Source organism: Chinchilla lanigera, unplaced genomic scaffold (assembly GCF_000276665.1).
Source record: "Chinchilla lanigera isolate Chin_1 unplaced genomic scaffold, ChiLan1.0 scaffold00051, whole genome shotgun sequence".
In the NCBI taxonomy this organism is placed as follows: Eukaryota; Metazoa; Chordata; class Mammalia; order Rodentia; family Chinchillidae; genus Chinchilla; species Chinchilla lanigera.
In genome coordinates, this window is record NW_004955452.1 from 8,278,962 (window position 1) to 8,301,394 (window position 22,433).

General features: G+C 53.8%; 1 protein-coding gene across 6 annotated transcripts in view; it reads left to right on the plus strand.

Moving 5' to 3' along the window:
- Ptpru (protein tyrosine phosphatase, receptor type, U) overlaps positions 1-17,808 on the plus strand; it is a 72,997-nt gene extending 55,189 nt beyond the window's left edge. For 4 of the 6 annotated variants that reach the window (XM_005394989.2, XM_005394992.2, XM_013519600.1 and 1 more), the window contains 12 exons: positions 3,579-3,615; positions 4,223-4,320; positions 4,407-4,523; positions 5,257-5,411; positions 7,475-7,610; positions 8,078-8,227; positions 9,965-10,138; positions 12,086-12,226; positions 14,697-14,822; positions 14,932-15,089; positions 16,298-16,433; positions 16,647-17,808. In XM_005394989.2, the coding sequence (XP_005395046.1) occupies positions 3,579-3,615; positions 4,223-4,320; positions 4,407-4,523; positions 5,257-5,411; positions 7,475-7,610; positions 8,078-8,227; positions 9,965-10,138; positions 12,086-12,226; positions 14,697-14,822; positions 14,932-15,089; positions 16,298-16,433; positions 16,647-16,709 (1,491 nt within the window). In that variant the 3' untranslated portion in view covers positions 16,710-17,808. The remainder of the gene's footprint in view (positions 1-3,578; positions 3,616-4,222; positions 4,321-4,406; positions 4,524-5,256; positions 5,412-7,474; positions 7,611-8,077; positions 8,228-9,964; positions 10,139-12,085; positions 12,227-14,696; positions 14,823-14,931; positions 15,090-16,297; positions 16,434-16,646) is intronic. The other 2 variants (XM_013519598.1, XM_005394993.2) reach the window with 2 other exon arrangements.
- The last annotated feature ends 4,625 nt before the right edge of the window (positions 17,809-22,433 follow it).

The following is a 22,433-nucleotide window of genomic DNA, read 5'->3' on the forward strand; positions in this document are numbered from 1 at the left end:
CATGATCAGTTTGCTTAAAACTCAACCCCAACCGATTTGCCTTTAATTTAGTCCTAATTTGAATGTTTTTTTGGGGAGCAGTTTGTATATTCACTTTTAAAAATTGAGCTACCTTCTGACCGTTTAAGAATTAAACAAAACCCAATCCTAATGCACATAGTGGCTCTGATTTGATTTTTAATACATACATGTTATTTTCATAATATTTAATGACTGTGATCCTTTGCTATTTTGTGGGGTACCTTTTCTATTTTGTTTCTCTTTTTCCTTTAAAAATATATTTCGTGCTTTTTTTTTAATCATTGCTAAAATTCTGTTCATTATCAGACTTTCAGACAACATGGGGAGACTAACATATAGAGTGAAAGCTCCCCACGGTGACATTTGGGAGGGAGGACCCATTATCCCAGATGTATCTCTTATTTTGAGTATAGTTACACAGTTGGCTTGTGAAGTTTTCAAATTTAAAAGGATGATGAGGCTTTCAAGATGCAATGGATATGTCCATCCCTAGTGCTTCCTGTGGGTTGTGATGAATTCAGGTCATTACATGTCCACGCCTCAATTTCCCCCCACACCCACTTGCTCTTGAAGTTCAGTCATTTGCTTTCCTGTTGTTCGACTCTGAAGAGACATCCTTCCAAGGGGCTGCAGACACAGCTCAGTGGCAGAGTGTTTGCCTGATGTGTTCCATCCCTAGCACCACAAAGGAAAAAAAATACCCTGAGAAAGTTTGGCTAAATGCTTCTTCCGATGCCAGTTACCAGTTATGTCCCTCACTGAGCACCTGCCGTGTGCCAGGTACCCTAGGGACATCATTTCATCTTTACCACACTCTGCAAGGGAGGGACCAGAGTGAGTAGCATTTTACAGGTGAGAAATTGAGCCTCAGAAAATTTAAGTGACTTGCTGAATGCTGCCATCTGGCCTTAGCACTTGGTTTTCACATTAGATTGTGGCTCTTGCCCTTTGGGGAGCATCGGGATGCCCTGGGGTTCTTGCCTATAGCAAAGGTGCCCAGTCTGTCCCCTGGGACCACCCAGTCTGCCTCCAGGAAGGACTCAGGACTCAGGAGCACGGTCCTAGAACCTGCCAAGGCTTCCTGGGGTGTGAGGCCCGGTGCTGGGCAATGCTGGTCTGCACAGTGGTGAGCATAGAGGATCTACTCACCTTCCTTTAAAATCAAACCACTTTGGACTTTATTTGTGTCTCTATGTCATATAATCATGCAGCAAACACATGTATGTATTGAAAATGTTAGTGTGTAGACATTCAGAGCTGTTTGCTCACTTACTTCAAGTAGGGTTGTGACAAAGATAGGTCACATGACCCTGGATTATACTTTCTCCAAAATGATGCCTGCAGACAACAAAAGAATAGGACCCTGAAAAAAAGCAGAACATTTACTAATGGAGCCTAATTTTAGACCAGCTGGGCACTGGGCAAAGTGACCCCCCCCTTTCTCCCAGTAGTGCTGGGATGGAACCCAGTGCCTCATGCAGGCTGGGTAAGTGCTGTGCCCCAGAGCTACACCCACAGCCTGGTTGATCCATTTTAATTGAGTTCCATGCCTCCATTATTTCCTGACTAGTGCTTGAGTGCTGGTATTGTATTGTGCTGGGCCCTGGGGGTGACAGAGGTGGCTGAATCACAGGAGGCACCTGCTCTGCGGTGGGATTCTTTTTTTTTTTTTTTTTTTTGCGGTGGGATTCTTAGCGAGCTGGTTTTAGATGGGACAGTGGAGGTCCAGCTTGACTTGGCTGGAGGTTGGGGGCACAGCCACCAGCAGCACCTATAACAGGCCCGCCCTGTCCTCTGTCTTCACGTCCCCTCTGTCCGATTGCCCAGCAGCTCTGTTAGGGACTTGACCCAGAGACAGTGGCTTGGAGCAGCAGCAGGCGGGAATTAGGCCAGACCTGCTGGGGCTCCCGGCAGAGAAGAGTGAGTGGCCCTGGAGACTTGTCATTATTAGTCACTTTGTGCTTTGGTCTTTTTCATGGCAGTGGTAAGTAGGTAACTGAATTTCTGAGCACAGGTCTTGCTGGTGTCCTCATTCTCCAGAGGAAAACAGGCTTAGCAAGGCCAAGAGCCCGGCCGCCCGCTCCGTGCATCTGAGGGCTGGCAGCAACGGTGCTGCCCCAGACGGAGCTGGCTGGAAACCAGCAACCCCAGGCCTCATCCCCAGGCCTTCTGAGCCCCAGTATGACTTTTACCAAGATTGCAGGAGATCCTTGTGTCCTTGAGAGGCTGAGAAGCACCCTCTCAGTGCTCGGGGTCACACAGCGCCTCCTTGGCCGAGCTGTGACAGGAACCCAGGTCCACTATACTCCAAGACTCGTATTAACTCCTATAATAAATCACCCCCACCCTAGCAACTCTTGACACTGATACCATTTGAAGCTTAAGAGACAGCGCTGAACATTTAAAACAGTAGTAATCATTGTTACTATTGAGTACTGACTTTGTGCTTGACCTGGTGACTCTCAATTTATAGTACTTTATTTGCTTCTCATAATAGCCCTTGAGGTAAAAACTATCATTATTCCACTTTGTAAATGGGAAAATGGAGGCCTAGAGAAGTGTGGGTGTGTTGGCTTCAGTGCACACAGCTGGCAGGAGGTGGAGCTGGGGTTTGAACCCTGGCTGTTTGGTTCCAACGCTCTTGGGTTTGGGAAGCCCATGGAGCCAGAGGGGTTACCTACAGCTGAGTTGAGGGCAGGACCTCGAGGCCAGGGGTGGAGCTGGGTGGTTTTCTCCTGCACCATCCTTGGGGTGCTTCTTCCCCTTTCCATGATGCCTGCGTTGGTGCTCTAGGTGTCTGGCAGCCCTTTGGTCCCAGACAGTGAGGCCTCATGGGGGATTTCAAGGTGGCTGTGGCCCTGGGGCCAGAGTTGGCTCCTTTCCTCAGCCTGAAGGCTCTGGAAGTGGAGGCGAAAGTAGCTCCTGGCCTCTGGTTTGCACAAGACAATGCAGGTAAAGTGCTTAGCACAGTATGTGACCCACAAAGGGTCTTAGAAAGTGCATCCAATCTGCATCATTGTAATAGACTTACAGGATTTTAAAATGTTCTCTAAGGGCCATTTGCTTCCACTCTGAAGCCTTCATCTAGGTCCCCAAGCTCTGGGTGACCGAGGTAGTAGAGAGAGGTACTGTCCATTTTGATTGCCTCGAGGCCCTGTGGGAGCTGACCTGCTTATCCTACATCTGGGGTCTGGGGTGGATTAAGGCTCCTGGGAGTCTGGGGACAGGGCAGGGTCCTCTGGCTTTGTCTCCAAACAGCACCCTCATTATGAGCAGATAACTAACTGTCCTCCCTTTGTGAATGTGGAGGCCCTGTAGACCCACAAGGGAGTTTTGCCCTCCCAAGGGTCACACAGCAAGACACTGGTGTCCCAGCTGCACTTCCCACCCACCTTGGGGACTGGGAGGACAAGGTCACCTTCGTTAGTTGGCCCAGGCACAAAGGTGCGCAGTTCCCTGGTGTGGGGGCTGCTGCTTCAGGAGAGAAGGGGAAGGGAGGGCTGAGGGGCTGAGGGGCTACTCTGGGGGTCTCACCATGCTCTCTTCTCCTGTTCTAGGGTTATCACAGGTCAAACCACTTCATAGCCACTCAAGGTACCTGGCTGGGGCACATCCCATGTGCTGCAGTGCATGCTGCCTGCTGTGTACTTTCCCTGGTGACCTGCTTGGTTCCCTGTCTAACTTCCCATCTGTCTCTCTGGTCCCCTTTCTCTGCCTGGTCTCTTGGCATCTGCTGTCAGTTTTTGTCCCCTCTGTATCTCCCAGTGTGATCAGTGTCTCTGTGGTGCCCTCGTCCACTTGCCTCCATGGTTGTGTGTGCAAAAGGGGTAGTCAGGCCAAGTCCTCAAGGATGGGTTGTACTTCTCAATTTTGTGGCTCTCTGGGTCCCACTTGGCCAGTTCTCTCCCCCTCCATCCATCCATCCATCCATCCTTCCTGGAGACTCGTCTCATGGCCTGGGAATCTGCCCTCCAGCTCTGCTTCCTGGGTCCCACTCAGCACGACTGGCCTCTCCCTGGGACTGCTCACCCCAGGGCCCTGCAGGCATGAATTGGCCATTGGTGGGGTGAATGTGGGGTGATCATAGAGCCTCGCGAGGGCCCCAGAGAGCCTCCTGGCCTGGGTGGTGGTGCTGGGCAGCAGGCCTGCTGGCCCTGGGCAGAGACCTTGCTAAGGGACAGGTGGCCGCCTGTGCCCGCAGGGCCGAAGCCTGAGATGATCTACGATTTCTGGCGCATGGTGTGGCAGGAGCACTGCTCGAGCATCGTCATGATCACCAAGCTGGTAGAGGTGGGCAGGGTAAGCGGGGCTGGGGGTCCCTGGGGGGAGGGTGGGCCCTGGCGGATGTGAAGAGCCCACTGAGTCCTGGCTTGTGGGTGCTGCAGGTGAAGTGCTCACGGTACTGGCCAGAGGACTCAGACATGTACGGGGACATCAAGATCACACTGATGAAGACGGAAACATTGGCCGAGTATGTTGTGCGCACCTTTGCTCTGGAGCGGGTGAGTGCCCCAGTCCTGTTCCCTGCGGTGCCACCCCACCTCCCATCCAGTGAGCACGGGAGGTGAGGAAGAACACCATTTGGCTGGGCAAGGAAGCTGCTTGGAAAGGGCTTGCTGGGAGCCGAGGCAGGATGGGAGGTAACTGCCTGCTGGTGACTCCAAGAGGAATTTGAGACAATGAAGACAGTGACAGTGGCTCCCAGGTGGGCACTCCTACTCTGTGAAGTCTTGTGTTGAGCCCACCACCGATGCTATTTCGCTCCATGAGTTAGATGTTTACCGTTAGCTCCCTCCCCTTTTTTGGGTGGTGGTATTAGGGATGGAACCCAGAGCCTCATGGGGGCAGGCACGTGCTCTACCAGGGAGCTACACCCCCAGCCCTCCTTAGTCCCATTTATCAACTAAAACAAGTGAAGCTCAGAGTGGTTGTGTCAGACATCAGAGGCCACAGGGGTCAGTGACTGGCTGGCAAGTCTGGTCCATGAACCTCTTGACGGCTCTTTAAGCTCTTCAGAGGAGGAACAATTTCTCCCTTGAAACTCAGGCCCAGAGAGTCATGGTGATCTGCGGGGGGAATTTAGTAGCATAGGTTCGAGCACCTGGCAAACCCCTGTCCAAGTTCTCCGTAGTGTCTGTCTGTCCAGAAAACAAGCAGTGAGGTGCTCGCCATAGTGCCTGGTACACAGCAAAGGCCTAGTAGATGCTGGCATGATACTGACTGTTGTGTCTGCAGAGAGGCTACTCTGCCCGCCACGAGGTCCGCCAGTTCCACTTCACAGCATGGCCAGAACATGGTGTCCCCTACCATGCCACTGGACTGCTGGCCTTCATCCGGCGTGTCAAGGCCTCCACACCACCAGATGCTGGGCCCGTGGTCATCCACTGCAGGTGGGGGTGATGGGAATCCCAGGGAGGCGGACTGGAGTGGGGCAGGTTCCGGGTCTCTAAGGGGGACTTGGCCTGGGCTCAGCCTGCTTGGAGACGGGACAGGAGAGAGTGAGACACAAAGGTCCTTTGCCCCTTAAGCTTTGTGTCTTGTATTGGTGCCACATCTGCCCCTGGAGCCCAGTGGTTCCGCTTGGCCCAGATGCTGAGCAGGATTGAGCCCTGGAGGGGGCCTTGGGGTGGGCGAGGCACCAGGCACATCTAGTCCAGCTGCTTTTTTTAAGTAAGTGTTCATTGCACACCTGTATGCTAGGTTTAGCCCCAGGGCTGGGAAGGATGTCCCCTATTCCTCCCTCAATCCAGGGGGCCTGGCTTGTTTCCTGGCTTTCACATCCTTTGCAGTCTTCTGTGGACTGGTTCCTGTGACCTCAACTGCCCTTCCTGTCTCTGCTGTGACTTCTCCCTGGTTCCACATTTGCCTCCTGCCTTTCCTCCCCTCCCCGGGCTTTAGCAAGTCACCTGGGCCTGCAAGGACATGGCCTCTGTGGCTTGTTCTGGCTCCTCCACCTAGATTTTTATCAGCTCCCCAGTCTCCCCACACAGCAGACCCAGTCTTCTCTCTACCCTGCCACCTCCAAACTATCTGTTCTTTGCTTTCTTCTGGTCACTTGGAGATCTCTTCTTCTGAAAATAAAAGCTTCATTGATACATAATATACTTAAAATATACTTAAGTCACAAAAAGTAAGTGTGCTTATAACTATGAATTTTCATAAATGTACATACCTGTAGCTCTGCTCAGATCAAGAAGGACATCAACAGAACCCAGAGGCCCCCTTAACTCAGTTCCAGAATGTCCCCCTTCCCAGAACAATCATAATCTTGACTTCTAAACTACAGTCTTGCTATGTAGTTCATGATGGATTTGAACTCACTATATAGCCCAGGCTGGTCTCGAGCTCATGGTGATCTTCCTGTCTCAGCCTCTTGAGTGCTGAGATTACAGGCATGTGCCACCACACCCAGTCAGTCTTGCCTGGTTTTGAACTTTGTATAAATAGAATTTCACAGCATGTGCTCTTTGCTGCCTGACTTCTTTCCCTCAACCTTATGTTTGTAAGGTTCATCCATATTGTATCATCTCCCACTAGGTGAATAAACTACAATATGTTTGTCCATTCTACTGTTGAAAGGCATTTGGGATGTTTCCAGTTTTGAGCTGTTAGGAATAGTGGTGCTAAAATAAAACAGCAGTGCATGTCTTTTGGTCCAAAAATGCACACATTCCTGTGGGTATGAACGTGGGAGTAGAACTGTTGTCTGTGACCATTCAGCCTCAGTAGCTTCTGTCAGTTTTCCAGAGCCTCCATCAGCAGTGTCTGGGACATTCTCTTGCTGTATTTCCCTACCAGCCTTTCAGTGCCACCACTTTCAAGCCTGGAATCTTGGTGTCATCTTTGACCACTCCTCCTCCTGCTGAACTCTGCTCAACCCGGTGCTGACATGTGTATCACGGTTGTGGCTCTAACACAGCCCAGCTCTTGATGAGCTCTGAGTCTGGTCAGGGCGACAGCCACCTCGACCAGGACCACATAGCAGGAAGAATGTTTTAATAAGAACCTGCCAAGTTGTTCTGGAAGCTCAAAAGAATGACACCTGCCTGGAGGCCTTGGAGGCTCCACTGAGTATATAAACTGGTGTGAGTGTGTAGCTTCCGAAGGCCGTGCCGGAGGAAAGAACATGCTTGGATTGAGCTCTGAGCATCATCTCTGTCCCTGCCTTCCAGACTCAGTTGCTCAGTTGGCGCAGCTTCCCCCCTGCATTCTCCCTCCCCCATGCCCTCCTGTTCTTCCTTGAGGACCACCTCCAGGTCTGTCCTTTGTCACACTGCACCAGAACTCTCCCAGAAGCCTATTCACTGGCTCCTTCCTGCTGGGTCACCTTTCTCTGTCCCTGCTCCCTGTGTAGTGTAGATACGGACAGGCCCCTGGTCCCTCTCCTCTCTTCTCCTGGGTACTAGGCTCCCTTCCAAAGGGTCTAATGTGGGCTGGGCCTCTCCGTCCCCAGCGCAGGCACTGGCCGCACAGGCTGCTATATCGTCCTGGATGTGATGCTCGACATGGCGGAGTGTGAGGGCGTAGTGGACATTTACAACTGCGTGAAGACCCTCTGTTCCCGGCGTGTCAACATGATCCAGACCGAGGTGCAGGGGCCCCATCCTGTCCCCCTATTCCCTCTAGGATTCTAGTCTTTTGTGAGGAGCTCAGAGTGGTGCTGTATGTCTGAAGGGTTTCCTTAGCTCTTTCCTTCCCTGGGATTATCTGTGACCTTGGGCTGCCAGTCTCCTGGGATTGTCCCAAACCCAGCCCCATGATGGTGTGCTGGGTGAGGTCAAAGAACAGTGCATTCTGTAGTCAAGACATGCCTGGGTTTGTATCCTCACTAGATCTGTGATCTCGGGCCATCTTGGCACCTTGCAGAACACCTGGGGGTATTCTAGAGATGCAGTGTGAGATGCGCTAACACGTCTGTGGAGGTTGCTCCCAAGAGTGTCAGACGCCACCCAGGAGTGCCCCTGGCTCAACCTTGAGGTTGCTCATGAGCTTCTCTCCTACAGATCACTGGCTCCCAGTCCCCGCCTCCTTCTCATATCCTCCTCTCCTGCTTCAGGAGCAGTACATCTTCATCCACGACGCAATCCTGGAGGCCTGTCTGTGTGGGGAGACCACCATCCCTGTCAATGAGTTCAAGGCCACCTACAGGGAGATGATCCGCATTGACCCTCAGAGTAATTCTTCCCAGCTGCGGGAAGAGTTCCAGGTGGGAGGGGATGAGCATGCGTATGTGTGCGTGTGTGCATGTGTGCGTGTGTGCGTGTGTGCATGTGTGCGTGTGTGTGTGTGTGTGTGTGTGCACACGCACGCACTTGTATGCTGGGACTCTTTAGTACTGTAGCCATTGGGGGCCAAGCAGGAAGGATCAGAGTGAGACACAGCTGGGGGCACAAATTTGGACAGTGGAAGAGGTGGTGTTCAAAGTGGTGAAGATCCTAGGCTTTGGCATCAGGTAAAGCTGGAATCAGATTCTGCCTTATCTAGTTAGGAGCTGTGAGTAGCCTGAGCAAGTCACTTTATCTCTCCAAGCCTCAGTTTTATTATCAAGAAAAGAAAGGTAGTTAGTATCGCCCTTGCAGTGTTTGAATTTTCCGGGATTTTTGAGCTATACATGATAAAGAGCCAGCTCAGTAGCTCTGAAACTGCAGAGTCTAAGGCATGGCTTGGCTTCAGTTGTAGATGGGGCCAGGGCTCGGATGGTGATACCAGTACTTGGTCTCTGTGCACTTTTGGTCCTGTTCTTGGCTTTGTTCTCAGACCCGTAGTTCCTAGCAGTGCCAGGCTTATGTCATCTTTCTTGTTAGGAAGTTGTGGAAAAAGATCCTTACAAGCCTCAGCAGCCCCTAGACCAGTCTCATGTGCCCATCCCTGGCCCAGTCACTGGGGCTGGAGATTTGGAACTCGCTGATGGGTCCAGGTTTTGGTCGCCTCCCCATTTATATGGCGAGACACCCAAGCTGTCCTGTCCACTCCAGAGTCCCTTCATGGGCTCAGCAGGTGGCACAGATAGGTCCTGGAGCTCAAACCGGTGTTGGGTGATCTCATGGGAAATGCAGCCAGCGATGCCGGGAGAAGGGTGTCGGCTTTGGGGACTGTGACAGACTTGAATTCCCTGTGAGGGATCCCTAACAATGAGGGGGAGAGGCTGAGACCCACAGATCTAGATGCACGAGGGCTCATGGCAGAGGAGCAAAGAAGAAGCCCAGAGCTCTGGCTTGGTTTAGTGCCAGGTGCTCGGGACCAGCGTCGTGTTCAGATGGACGGTGACCCCTCTGCTGGTACCTGCAGTCCACTTTATGGCAGAGGTGGGGTTTGGGGACTGTCTCATTGACAGCACTGATAAGGTAGTAATGGTCTTTCCTATGCCTCCTACCTTTTAAAAATTATTTAATTTTCTTGGTATCAGGGATTGAACATAAGAGTCTTTGCACTGAGCTATGTCCCAATTCCTTTTAATTTTTTTTTTTTTTAAATTTCTAGACAGGGACTTTGTAAGTTGTCCAGGCTGCACTTGAACTTGTGACCCTCCTGTCTCAGCCTGCCAGAGTGCTAGGTTTATAGGTGTGTGGCGCTATGGCCAAATTATGTGTTTCCTACCTATTAAGCCTCTGTGTGCCAGACTCTGCTCAATGACTAGCATTATCTCACTTTATCCTCCCCACCAGCCCCACAAAACAGGCAGATTATCTTCCCATTTTACAGTTGAGGGAAACTGAGGCTGGGAAGGACAGTAGTTTGTCTTAAGGTAACTCTGGTGGCAGAGAGGCAGACTGTTGTCTCCAGAGCTCTGTCTGGGCCTTGTGAGGCCTGTGAATGGGCAGCCTGGGTCTGTCTTCTCTCCCTTCTCTCTCGAGTTGGTATCCCAGCCGGGGTCTTTCCCGGGGCTGTGAGGAGGCTTAGCAGGCACTGGATACGCCTCTCCATCCTGCCCTCTGCCTGGCAGACCCTGAACTCCGTCACCCCGCCGCTGGACATGGAGGAGTGCAGCATCGCCCTGCTGCCTCGGAACCGCGACAAGAACCGCAGCATGGACGTCCTGCCACCCGACCGCTGCCTGCCTTTCCTCGTCTCTACGGACGGTGACCCCAACAACTACATCAATGCGGCCCTGACTGACGTGAGAGCTCGGGGGTGCAGTGGGCTGTGGAGCTCCCCCTTCCAGCAGCCTCTGGAAAGGTCCAGGCGTCAAGGGGGCAGAGCTCAGGGCTCTGGTGTGTGTGTGTGCATGTGGACACTCTCCCCACTTTGGGGACCAGGCTTGTGGGGTGACCCTCCTATCCCAGTTGATCTTCTACTCAGGGCATTATTCAAGCCAGTACTCCCCTGAGTACTCTCAGCCTGAGCAGGAATGTGGGCTGTGGCGCTCAGGCAGGGCTCTTTCCAGGATCAGGCCCAGTACCCTTGGCTGAGCAGGATGGGTGATGCCTGCGGGGAGGCCTTGAGGTTTTGGTTGGGACTTGAGACCTGATATTGGAGCCAGGGGAGCTTGTCCTAGGGAGTTTGAGCACAGCTTGCTCTAAGACCTGGCCTAGAATCATGACTTGCTCCCTGGGCCTACCGGGCTGTGTTCTGAAGGCTCAGGAGCCATGTAGAAGTCACTTTCCGTGTTCTAGCCCAAGGGCCTCAACCTTACTGTGTGTTGCTAGCAGACCAGGAGAGGGGTGGTGGTGTTTGCTGAGCTCAGGTGGAGGCCTGAGGTGCTGGCCTTCTGAGGGAGCATCTGGAAGATGACGCTGGAGAAGGTGGTTTTGGATGTGTGACCAAGGGGGCTTGCTGTGCCTGTGCCCCTCAGTCAGGCCAGCTTGTCCTCCCGCATGCAGCCGTACCCCCATGGTTCACCCCTTGCATTAGGAACAGGCTGCCAGTGTGGCAGGGATGGGGCAGTGAGAGGAAGGGGCTGAGCCGAGCAAATCCCCAGGGGACTGGTGAACGAGGGTGGCGTGGCCATGTGCAGCACCACTGCACCTGCCCTGCCGTGGAGGTGAGAGATGGGCGCTCAGGGTTCAACTCAGGATCAAAGCCAGAGGGAGCCGGACAAGGGCCAGGATCCCAGGAGCCTGCACCAGCCTTTGGGGTTGGGACTGGGGCCAGGGAATAGGGTTGTAGGAGAAGAGCTCAGGAGAGTGAGGGGGAAATGGCAGGATTGGAACAAGGCAGGACACCAGGGAAAACTTGGGGCTGGAGCTCTGGTGGGAAGGCTGGGTACCAGCTCACCTGGCAGGGGGAGGTGAACAGAGTTGATGCCTGTCACCACCTGAGGAGTGGAGGGTGGGGTCTCAGAACCTTCTACTTGTGGAGTTGGAAATGGCCTAGAGATTTATTTATTTATTTATTTATTTATTTATTTATTTATGGTACCTGGAATTGAATTCAGGACCTTGCACTTGCCAGGCGGGTGCTGTGCCGCTGAGCTATATCCCCAGCCCACTAGAGATTTATTTATTCAAAAATATTTATTGAACCTCTACAGTGTGCCAGGCGGAGGCCATGTCCTGAAATCTCTGCTCTTCTGAGCCTTGCGTCTGGGGGGTCTGAGCATTTGGGAGGTAGGGTGAGGCAGTTAGTAAATAAATTTGCAATGGAATGTCATGCATGGAAGTTTCTACAGAAACAACCGGGCAGAAGGCTTGTCAGCGCCTGGTTGTTTTTGATGAAGTGGTAAGGGAGGGCCTCTTTGAGAAGAAGACAGACAGTTAAGCAAAGACCAGAAGGAAGCAGAGTAAGTATACAGACATTTAGAAAATTGAGGTTAGGTAGTAGAGATGTCAGATGCAAAGGCACAAGGGCAGGGAGCAAGCCTGGCCCCACATTTGAGGATCTTTTGCGGTTTAGTTTGTGGAGGGCCATGCGCTTGGGCACTACAGGCTGGCAGCCCATCCTCTCACGCAGGGCTCCGTGTGCTGACCAGCCTGTGAAACGGGCCTGCGGGCTGCCTGGTCCTACCTGGTCCTGCAGGCCCAGCTGTGCAGCTCATGGTGGGCTGAGTGGGAGGACGGCCTGTGGTGGGCCATCAGCCCACACCGGGGCTGTCCACCGGGCTCTGCTGAATGCTGTTTCCCTGCAGAGCTACACACGGAGCGCGGCCTTCATCGTGACCCTACATCCGCTGCAGAGCACCACGCCTGACTTCTGGCGGCTGGTCTATGACTACGGGTGCACCTCCATCGTCATGCTCAACCAGCTGAACCAGTCCAACTCCGCCTGGGTGAGGGCCCTGTGGGCCAGTGCCTCCCTGTCTTCAAGGGCACAGACTCCGAAGTCAAAAGTTGGTGCTCAGCTCTGCCACCTGTCTGTTGAATGGCTGCAGAGCAGTCACACTCCCTCCCAGGGCCCAGATTTCCTCATCTATAAAACAGGGGTGTCAGACAGGGGCAAATCAGCTGCAGTAAGCCAAGGACTCGGCTTTGCACTTATGGTCTTACATACAATCTACATATAGTGACTTGAGGTAGAGGCTTCAGATAGGAAAGTTAGGAATGTTAAGACCCAAAGAGGTGAAGTGCCTTCTCTCAGGTCCCATAGCTCATCTAAACTGCCCATCCATCATGAGGGCCTTTGAGATAGAGTAAATTCAAACCTGTTTTCTAGCTGTTGGATCCAGGGTAAGTTCTTTGAGCCTCAGTTCCCTTCTCTGTAGACTGGGGCCCATCATAGGACCTGTTCTTATGGGGCACTGTCCTGTGTCTGGCACTTAGTAGGCACTGGACACCTCCTAGGTCTGTTGCTTAGCTTTCCAGTGGCTGGGGCAACACCTACTACCTACAACTTAAGGGAGGAGAGGGTTATTTTGGCTCATGGTTTTCAGAGGATTCAGTCCATGGTTGGTTGGGTCCTAAGCAGACAAATAGCATGGCAGAAACACATGGTGGAGGAGAGCTGCTCACCCCATGGCAGCCAGGCAGCAGACTGAAGGCGGAGCTGAGAACAAGAATACACCCTCCCAGGTCACCATCCCGGTGACCCACCTCTTCTGACCAAGTCCTTCCTCCCGGCAGCACATTTAGCTTCTGAAGTTGGCCCAGACACCGGTTCAGTGACCTCACCATGGGGATGGCCCCTCTGATTCTCCCATCCCAGCTGGGGCTCCTGGGAAGGCAGATGCTCAGCCTGCCTGATCACATGCTCTAGGTCTTGGGACCCCTCGCAGCCCTGCTGTCTGCTCCATGGGGTCAGGAGGCTGTTCTGTAAAATGAGTGCAACAGCTTCCTATGGGCTGCCTGGAGGAGACCTTGAAGACTGGGCTCTTTATGAGTCCAGCCCTGGTGACATGAGCCAGGACTGCAGAGGAGGGGCTCCAGGCCCTCTTGGGATCTGGAATGAGTCCCGGCTGTGGCAGAAGCCAGCCTTGCTGAGGTGGGGCGGAGACCCAGAGGGAGAGCACACAGATACCACTCACAGCTCATAGAATTGCTCGCGCAGTCAGCTAGCTTTTCCCAAGGACTGCTCCCTGCCAGGCGCTGTTGGGGGCAATGGGGACAGAAGGAGAAGATCCAGCCCCTCCCAGATCTCATGGTCCAGGGGGAAGCAGATGGAGAATGATAGCTGTAGCACAGAGGGAAAGACACAGAGACAGAGAAACCTGGGAGATAATGGATCCAGGAGGGCTTCCTGGATGAGGCAGTGTCCAAGCTGAGATGTATGGGAAGGGCAGAGTTCAGAAGGTATAGAGGCGGGAAGAGTGACTGATGGATGATGGGGTACGTGTACAAAGGAGTTCCTAGGATCCCAGGCAAAAGAGGAAGGTAATGTCTTTCCTTTGTAGGACCATGGTCAAAGAGGGAAGCAGGTAGAACACGGTACCATATAGGTTGGGTCGGGGGGCCATCCTCAGAAGTGACTGTCATCCTCATCCTCTTCATCCCTGCCACGTACTGAGCACCTACTGTGTGCCAGGCATAGCACAGGCCGGTCAGCCTTATGCATCACAATAACCCTATGAGACCGGTCCTGTGATAGTCCGCAGAGAAGCAAACAGAGACTCAAGGAGATGAGACAGCTTACCCTAACTTTACAGATGGGGGGAAATTGGGGCCCGAGAGAGGAGCATTGCCAGGTCCAGGAAGAGGACCCCAGAAGCGGGGGTCTGGGTTGGCTAGCCCATAGGACCTGAGTATACTGTGTGTGTGTTGGCGGGTGGGGGGCTGCCCCTCCTCTGCCCCTCGCCTGTCTCCGGTCTGTGGTCTAGCAGGAGTAGGTATGTAGTTCCCTGACTCCACGGAGTGTCCTGGACAGCAGTGGAGTCCTGAGCTGGGTTGTGGCTTAGGGTACCCCAGTTTTGTGAGCAGTGCTAAAGGCAGAAGCAGTTGGAGAGAGGCCAGGAAGCTGATTCTGGGATGGGTGTGATCTAGGCCTGTCCCTGGGAGAAGGCAGCCTTATGCAGAGGTGTGGGGTGTGTGTGTGTGTGTGTGTGCGCGTGTGTGCACGAGCATGCTAAAGTATAGGTTTCTAGCCACACAGCAGTGGCTCAGGGCACTGATTGTGAAGGGTTTGTGCACCTGATCTGAGCGTGTCAGTGCAGCATGCACTGAGGCAGGTGTGCCCTGCAATCCGAGGGTGAGTGGTGGAGTGTGGGCCTGAGTATGGCAGCTGCAGGGCAGGTGTGGAGCCCTGGTGCTGGGAATGGGGGTGCCCAGCCTGGCCCTACCCAGCCTCCTCTCTCCGTGCCCATGCCCCAGCCCTGCCTGCAGTACTGGCCAGAGCCGGGCCGGCAGCAGTATGGCCTCATGGAGGTGGAGTTTGTGTCTGGCACTGTGGATGAAGACTTGGTGGCCCGAGTCTTCAGGGTGCAGAACATCTCTCGGGTGAGTGGTCCGAGGAGCCCGAGGGGGAGAACCTGGGTGGCGACTGGAGCACTGCTTAGTGCTGTGCCCCTGATGCTCATGCCCCCTGGCTGCCTGCCCATGCCCCTAGCTGCAGGAGGGCCACCTGCTGGTGCGGCACTTCCAATTCCTGCGCTGGTCTGCCTACCGGGACACGCCTGACTCCAAGAAGGCTTTCCTGCACCTGCTGGCCGAGGTGGACAAGTGGCAGGCGGAGAGCGGGGACGGGCGCACCGTTGTGCACTGCCTGTGAGTGCTTGTCCCATCGGAAGGCAGATGGAGGGCTTGGGGAGCCAGGACAGAGGTCCAGTCTAGAGATGGCCTCAGGACTGGCCTCAAAACTCTGGGGCTTCTGGACAGTGATGGCCTAGACCCTCTCCAGCCGACCTAAACCACTCAGCTTCCGGGATATAAAATCAACCCTGGACAACTGCCCAGTCTCCTCTGTGTGATGTTTGACTTCACCAGTTTAATTAAAGAGTCTTTTGTCAGAGTTTTTCACCCCAGGAGATTGTAGCACTATTTTTATGCCAGTGGAATTCTAGTCTTTGTTTATGCACGCATGCCCTGTTTTAATTAATTAATATCCATGTTCCATTCATAAGCGCTGTGTCTGGGTGCAGTCATTCCCTTGTTCTCCACTTTTCAGGCTTCGGGTGCCAGGCTGGGCGCCCCCACGGAGCAGAGTCCCAGTTCGGGCTGGCTCTCAGGGCTTTCAGTTCTAGAGGGAGGGCGCCCTGGAGAAGGACTGAGGGCCTATTTGGTTTCCCATCCCCCAAGGGGGGCCCCACACGCGCAGTCACAGGAGCAGAGGGCGATGCAGGGAGGGAGGGGCGATCTCCAGTGGGAGGCTGCCCTGTGCCCAGTGTGTGTGTTTGTGCCCCTCGTGTGGGCGTTGCGCCCAGCTGCGGTGATTGGTCTTGCCAGGATTCATTTTCGGTCTCGTTCCCCGGGCGTTTGCCCACCGCTGTGCTGCCCTTCTCTGTCGCCGCCCTCGCTCTTTCTCTTGGAGGGCCTGGCCTCCTTTCTCGCAGAATCTGCAGTACCTTCCTCCTTGAGGACATGCCTTCTGGCACTGCATAAGGCTTTAATCTTTTGTTTATTTGTTTTGTTTGCTAGTCTGTCCCGCGGACCTGCCTCTAATCAGGTCCTGCGGTGGTTCTTCGGGCCCTGCCTCTCCCTTCTCTGTTCCCTGGCCCCACCCCTCATACCCGGTGCTTTTTCCCCTCCCCCGGCCCCGCCCCTCGCCCCTGAACCTTTGGCTCCTCGCGGCTTGGTTCCGGAGCCCCACTCTTTCCCCCTGGCCCTTTGGCCCCTCCCCTTTGAGCTTCCTAACCCACCTTTGAGCCCTGAGCTCTCTGACTCCCGCCTTTTGGTTACCTGGCCCGTCCCTCTTCACCTTTGCTTTCCCGGGTCCCACCTCCAATCCTCTTATCAAAACCCTTTGTGTCCTTTAGAAACGGGGGTGGCCGCAGCGGCACCTTCTGCGCCTGCGCCACGGTCCTGGAGATGATCCGCTGCCACAGCCTGGTGGATGTTTTCTTCGCTGCCAAAACCCTTCGGAACTACAAGCCCAATATGGTGGAGACCATGGTGAGGTCCTTCCTGGTCTACGCCAGACCAGGCTTCACAGCCCCACTTCCCTTCTCTAGTCTCCCCCTGTGGGCCTTGGTTCTAGTCCTGTAGCGTCAGAACATTATCCCCATTGCCCCTTCGTCCCCAGAGAGGCCAGGGTGCATGCTTGCCCTCTCCCCAGTGCCAGGCCAGGCCAGGCTCATGAGCGCCCCCTTGTCTCCCTCTCCCCAGGATCAGTACCACTTTTGCTACGATGTGGCCCTGGAGTACCTGGAAGGGTTGGAGTCAAGATAGCGGGGGCCCTGGCCTGGGGCACCCACTGTGCACTCAGGGCCAGGCCCACCACACCCAGCTGGAGAGGGCCTGTGCCTCCAACCCTGCTCAGCCATAGCCTCATGGGGAAAACTCTGGAGTGGATGCCGGGCCTTCTCCGTGGCTCCTTCCACTGTGGGCAGCGCCTTTCAGTACATCCATGGGCAAGCTGTGGGCCAAGGAGGAGCAAGACTGCAGCCCAGCCCCACCTCCAGCAGGTCCTGTAGGCACAGTGACCGCCGCTCAGAGCAGCTCTGGGGGACTCGGGCCAAGCCCCCGACTCTGTCCCAGCTGTTGGCAGAGATGAGTGAGCCCCTGCGGAGAGAGTGTCCCAGGGTCAAGGTTTCTGCCCAGCACAGCCCCTCCTGCACCTGAGTGGAGGATGCACTGAGGCTTGGCATCTGGCCCCTGAGGGTTCTGGGCAGGCGGGGCTCTGCCCTGATTTAGCGTGGGACACATTGACCATCCTCTTGAAGGGAACTGTGGCGCCCTCCTCCACCCCACTGCCTATTGCAGTCCCTGGGGTGTTTTGCTCACCAACCCTCCCCACTTCTGCTTCTCTGCTATGTGCTCTGATCTCCCTGGAACCAGGATCTGCCCATGCCTACCATGCCCCGTGTGGGGCTCCTTCCCTGCCTGACCCAGTGTCTGCAGAATGAAGTCACCTCAGTCCTCTGTTCCCATAGCGTTCGAGTCTTCTGTGGCTTGGCTCTGCTCAGCTCAGGCCAGTGACAATCTGTGAGGCAGAACCAGAATCCCTGGGTTTGGGGTCCCTATGGCTCCTGGTCAGGCTGCCCACAGGGGAGGGGCAGTGCTAGAGCAGGGCTGGCCCCAACCCCTAGAGTTCAATTCTGGGATGGAGGATCAGTGCTTTTTTTGTTTATTTTGTTATTTTGATGGGTGGGTGGGAAGGTCTCTTTAAAGTGGGGCAGGCCACACCCCCATTTCGTGCCTCAATTTCCCCACCTGTAAACTGTAGATATGACTACTGACCTACCTCACAGGGGGCTGTGGGGAGGCAAAAAGTAATGTTTGTAAAGCGCTTTGTAAATAAATGTGCTCTCTGAATGCCACCAAGTGACCCTTTGTGTGTCTGAGCCTTCCGGTGGTGTACGTGTGGGTGTCTGGCCTTGGTTTTTTTATCTGTGAAATGGTACAGGTGTGGACCAAGGCATTACTCACCTACTTGCAGAAATGATTCGCGGGTTCTTGGCCCTTGCTGCCTATGCCTAGGCCTTTGAAGGTTTTATCTTGAGACCCCCGAGGCCATACTGTTGCCATACAGCTGCCTTGGGAACTGCGTCAGGGTTCAGCTCCTTCTGTGGCTGCATGGGAGACCCCAGAGACAGGTTCCACCAGCTGCGGGACCCTGGGGGAGTCAGCTGACCTCTCTGGGCCTCGGTTTCTCATGTTTAAAATGGGGACAGTGCTGGGGGAAGCAGATGAGATAGTGATTAAGGGCCTCCTGGGGTGCTGGCGGGCTGAGAATGCTCACTTTACAACTCAGGCAGAGGTAGGACATCCCTGCTGGGCACAATTACCCAAATGGCCCGGCCCAGCCCATTCCCAGCCCAAGGTCCCTTGTAAGGTGGATTGGAAGGAGCCGAGGGCTGGCTGGCAGGGGCGCAAGTCTCTCCTGGCTCCGTCACAAACTTGTTCTGTGACCTTGGGCAAGACATTGCCTCTTTCTGGACCTGTTTCTTCACATGGAACCTGTCTTAAATATACTGATCCTGTTCACACTGACTTTCTGTAGGTTAAAGGACACGACCCCTTCTACTGATCTCACGATTCAGCCTTTCACCTGAGCTAGGGATTTATTGGGTGGTTATCATCTCACTTGGCTAGGCCACAGGCTGCCCCTCTCACCCTCATTCTGAACTGACTGCTGCTTTAGCCGGTAGGCCCCAGAGGTATGACACAGATCCTGGCCAAGCAACAGAATGTGACTTGCTGTGGCCAGTAGAAAGTGGTTGAAGTGACAGCGTGTAAATTCTGGATCCAATTTCAAGAGGCATTATGGTGTTTGCTTTTGTCCTCTATGAACTTCACCCTTCATGTAAGGAAGCCTGTCTAATCTCCTGGATGATTTGAGGGTACCTGGAGGAGGACCAGCACATCCCACAGGCAGTCAGTACCAGCTGCCTGACCCATGCATGAGGCCGTCTTGGACCTGCCAGCACAGCTGACCTGTCAGGTGAGTACAACTGCATGACTAGGTTTAGAAGAAACTGCCCAACCAACTTCTAGAATTGGGAGTGATAATAAATGGTTCTTTATTAAGCCAAAAAGTTTTGGGATCATTTGTTATGTACCCAAAGCCAACTGATACATACCTGTTCTGGGCAGTGTGGATGCAGCTTTGCTCTTTCCCTATAAGGGTTGAGCTCCTCAGGGGCTGAAGTATTTCTATGTTAATGTTGCTCTCTCCATTACTTTGTGAAGGGTTTGTCTTGGAGCTGGTGCTTGAGAAATGTTGGCATTTGGAGGAAGTGCTGGCCTGCCTGTCTGCCTGTCTGATTTTACACAGGCTTCTAGGGGAGGTATGGGGTGGGCTGTATATCCAGAGAATCAAGAAGCCGCCCAGCTCTACTCCCTACCAGTGTGACCTTGCACAGTCCGTCAACTTCCCACAATAAACATGATACCTACTTGCAAGATTGGTTTTGAGATTAGAGATAAAATATTTAAAAAGAGCTAGCATACTCCCTGGTGGCAGAATTGGCTTCAGTAAAGGACATCTTATATCATAGTGCAGATGGTCCCTGATTTATGCTGTTTTGATTTGTGATTTTTTGACTGTATGATGATGCAAAAGTGATAAACATTCAGTGGAAAGTATATTTCAAAATTTGAATTTTGATCATTTCCCAGGTTGGTGATATGCGGTACAGCACTCTCACAGCCCCTAATCAGCCATGTGATCAGGAGGGGAAACAACCTGCACTCTGCAAAACTCTGGTGTTGAGTAGATTAGGTGGATTAAATGCATTTCTGACTTAGGATATTTCCAGCTTGTCATGGGTTTATTGGGACACAGTAACTCGAGGCGCATTAGTATTGCAGTCCCTGGGTAAAAATGGTGATTATTACCTTTTGTTTAGTCTCTACTCCTGTGTTTGACGCTTTGTACCCTTTATCTCTTAATACACACAACTCTTTAAAGTAGAGGTGTCTACTATTCCCTTTAGAGATGAGGAAACAGGTTCAGGGAGTGAGTCTCCTCCCCGCAGGTCTCTTGGCTGTTACATGGCAATCAGGACTTGAACCCTCGTTCAGGCTGACTCCGAAGCCTGGGCCTTTAGCTGCTCTGTGCTGCCTGGGTGGTGCCAGAAGCCTGGGTCTCCCTCGATGCAAGTCCACACTTGTACCTTGGGGCCGGGGTGTGGGTTTGCAGATGCTGCGGAAGGTGTCTGGTGGTGGCCTCTTGGACAAGGTGGCCCAGAGCAAAGGAGATGGACAGTCCACAGGGCTCTGCCCAGAGCTCCGGCCAGCAGGTGTGGGTGGAAGCCTCCACCGTCCCCGCCCAGGCCTGGCACACCGGATCACTACAAGCACAGATGGGCTGGCTGCCTGTTACGGCCAGGAGCAAAACCACTTCTCTGTGCCGTAATAAATCTGACTGCAGGAGTGGCCAGGACAGTCGTTACTGCTCACCACCTCTCTGCGCCCCCTGATCGGGACATGCTGTCCATCCCAGGCACCCAGGCAATGGAGCCGTGACTCTGATGGATGCTAAGGCCACCTGCAAGCCCTCACTGAGAGGGGACCTGGCCGCTCTCTGTCACTGGGCTGCACTGACTTCCCCTGCTGCCCGCTGATGGGCAGGAGCTTAATGCGCTTTGGCCTCAACGCCCCATGGCTGAGGGCAGTGCAGAAGTCATAGTGTTTGCTGCTCAGATGTTTTCTGCCAGGCTGTGTCCAGCGGTGGCGGAGGCGGCCTTGGATGTCAGATGCGAAGGAGCAGCGCTTCATCCAGCACTTAACGAGGCTGGGGGCACGTGGCTAAGTGCCCTGTGTGGGTTTTCACCTGTGGGCCTCCAGTGACAGTGGGAGCCCCTTTCACAGATGAGGAGACTGAGACTCAGAGTGCAGAAGCACCTGCCCAAGGCCAGACAACCGCTGAGTTCACAGGAACGGCAGTGGCCAGAGCTACCCTATGGAAACAACAGGCCAGAGCCCATCCACTCCCTGCTTGGACCCTCCAGGGGCTCCTGCTCTGTGACCTCCTGGGTCTGACCCGGCCTCTGCCCTCTGACCCCGTCCCTCCAGTGCCCCTTTGCTCACACGGCCTCATCTCTTCTTATCACACTCAGTTCTGCTGGTCACCCTTTCCACGTGGCTGGCTCCCTCCTGGTGTCCAGGGCCCGGCTCTGATGTCCCCTCCTCGAGATCTCCACCCTGAGTGCCCTGGGTAGCCCTCCTGCCCCCACCGTCCCCGTCACTCGGAGTCCTCCCTGTGTCTGTTCCTCGCTGCTTCCCACGGAGGTGTAGGTTTGTTCAGTCGCTGGTTGGCTGGTTGCTGCCTCCCCCATCAGACTGAGCAGTGAGTGAGCTGGGGCCGAGTAGGTTTCATCCCCCTGTGTCCCCTGCACTGGGCACAGGGCCGGCACATGCCAGCCACTCGGTGTTTGTTGAGGGAATGATAAAATGAATGCAGAGCGGCACTCCAGCTCAGGTCTTTTGGGGTGCAGCGCCCAGGCACTTGAGCACGTCACAGTCAATTTGAGAGGGCTTGTGCCATGGGGCCAGGTTCCAGTGACACTGGGCCACCTCCATGCTTTGTGGCCTTGAGCAAATATCTACCCTCTCTGGAGTTCAGTTTCTAATTCGTCCAGTGAAGAAGTGGAAGTAGGCACCTTCTTGAGCCCATTCCAAGGAGGGCAGCAGTGGGCTCAGCATCCCCAGAGATAATGGGGCTGGTGTTGCTCAGAGGTGCCCAGGCTACTGGTCAAAGCATCTGCCTTATAAGCCTGATGGACTCTTGGACTTTAAGATCCTGGAGCTTTGTGCTGTGGGCTTTGGTCCAGCAGGCCTGTACTGTTCCTTCCTTTGGCCTACTGCAGACATTGTTCCTAGTCTGCCTAGAAATCCTGAGAGGTAGCTCTGACCAAAACACTTGAGATGATGGAACAAGTTGAGAGATGTGAGGCAAATTGCTTAAAGTCACATAGCTAGAAAAGAACCAAGATGGGATTAGAACCCGTGTCATGGGACTCCAGAGCCGTTGCTCTTATAATCATCAGAGAAATACTGGCAGATCTAAACCAGAGCCACAGTAAACAGGTCCTGGAAATTTCTCTTGTCCTTGAGTCAGTCTGCTCTCTTGACGCTTGCTGAAGCCGGTCTCAGCCACAGATGCTATAAACAGGCTAAGCTGAGGCTCACACTCAGATGGGCTCCCGGGCTCAGTGCTTGGCACCTTGGAGGCTGCAGAGAGTGCTGCTGAATGAGTGATGGAATGCTGTGAATCTGCAGATGGTGGGGGGTGGCCTGACTCAGCAGGAACCAAGGAACTGAGAAAGCCTTTTGAAGAAAGATGAAATGTGTCTCAACTCACTTCCCACTTATTCCCAGGGGTGGGAAGAGGGAATCTGTCCAGGAATTTTATTTTCTGTTCATTTGAAAGTGGAACAATGTGGCTTTCTTGAGCTGTGTTTGGTATGTGCCTGAATTTTCTTTTTCAAAGGAGCGGGGCATATTGCT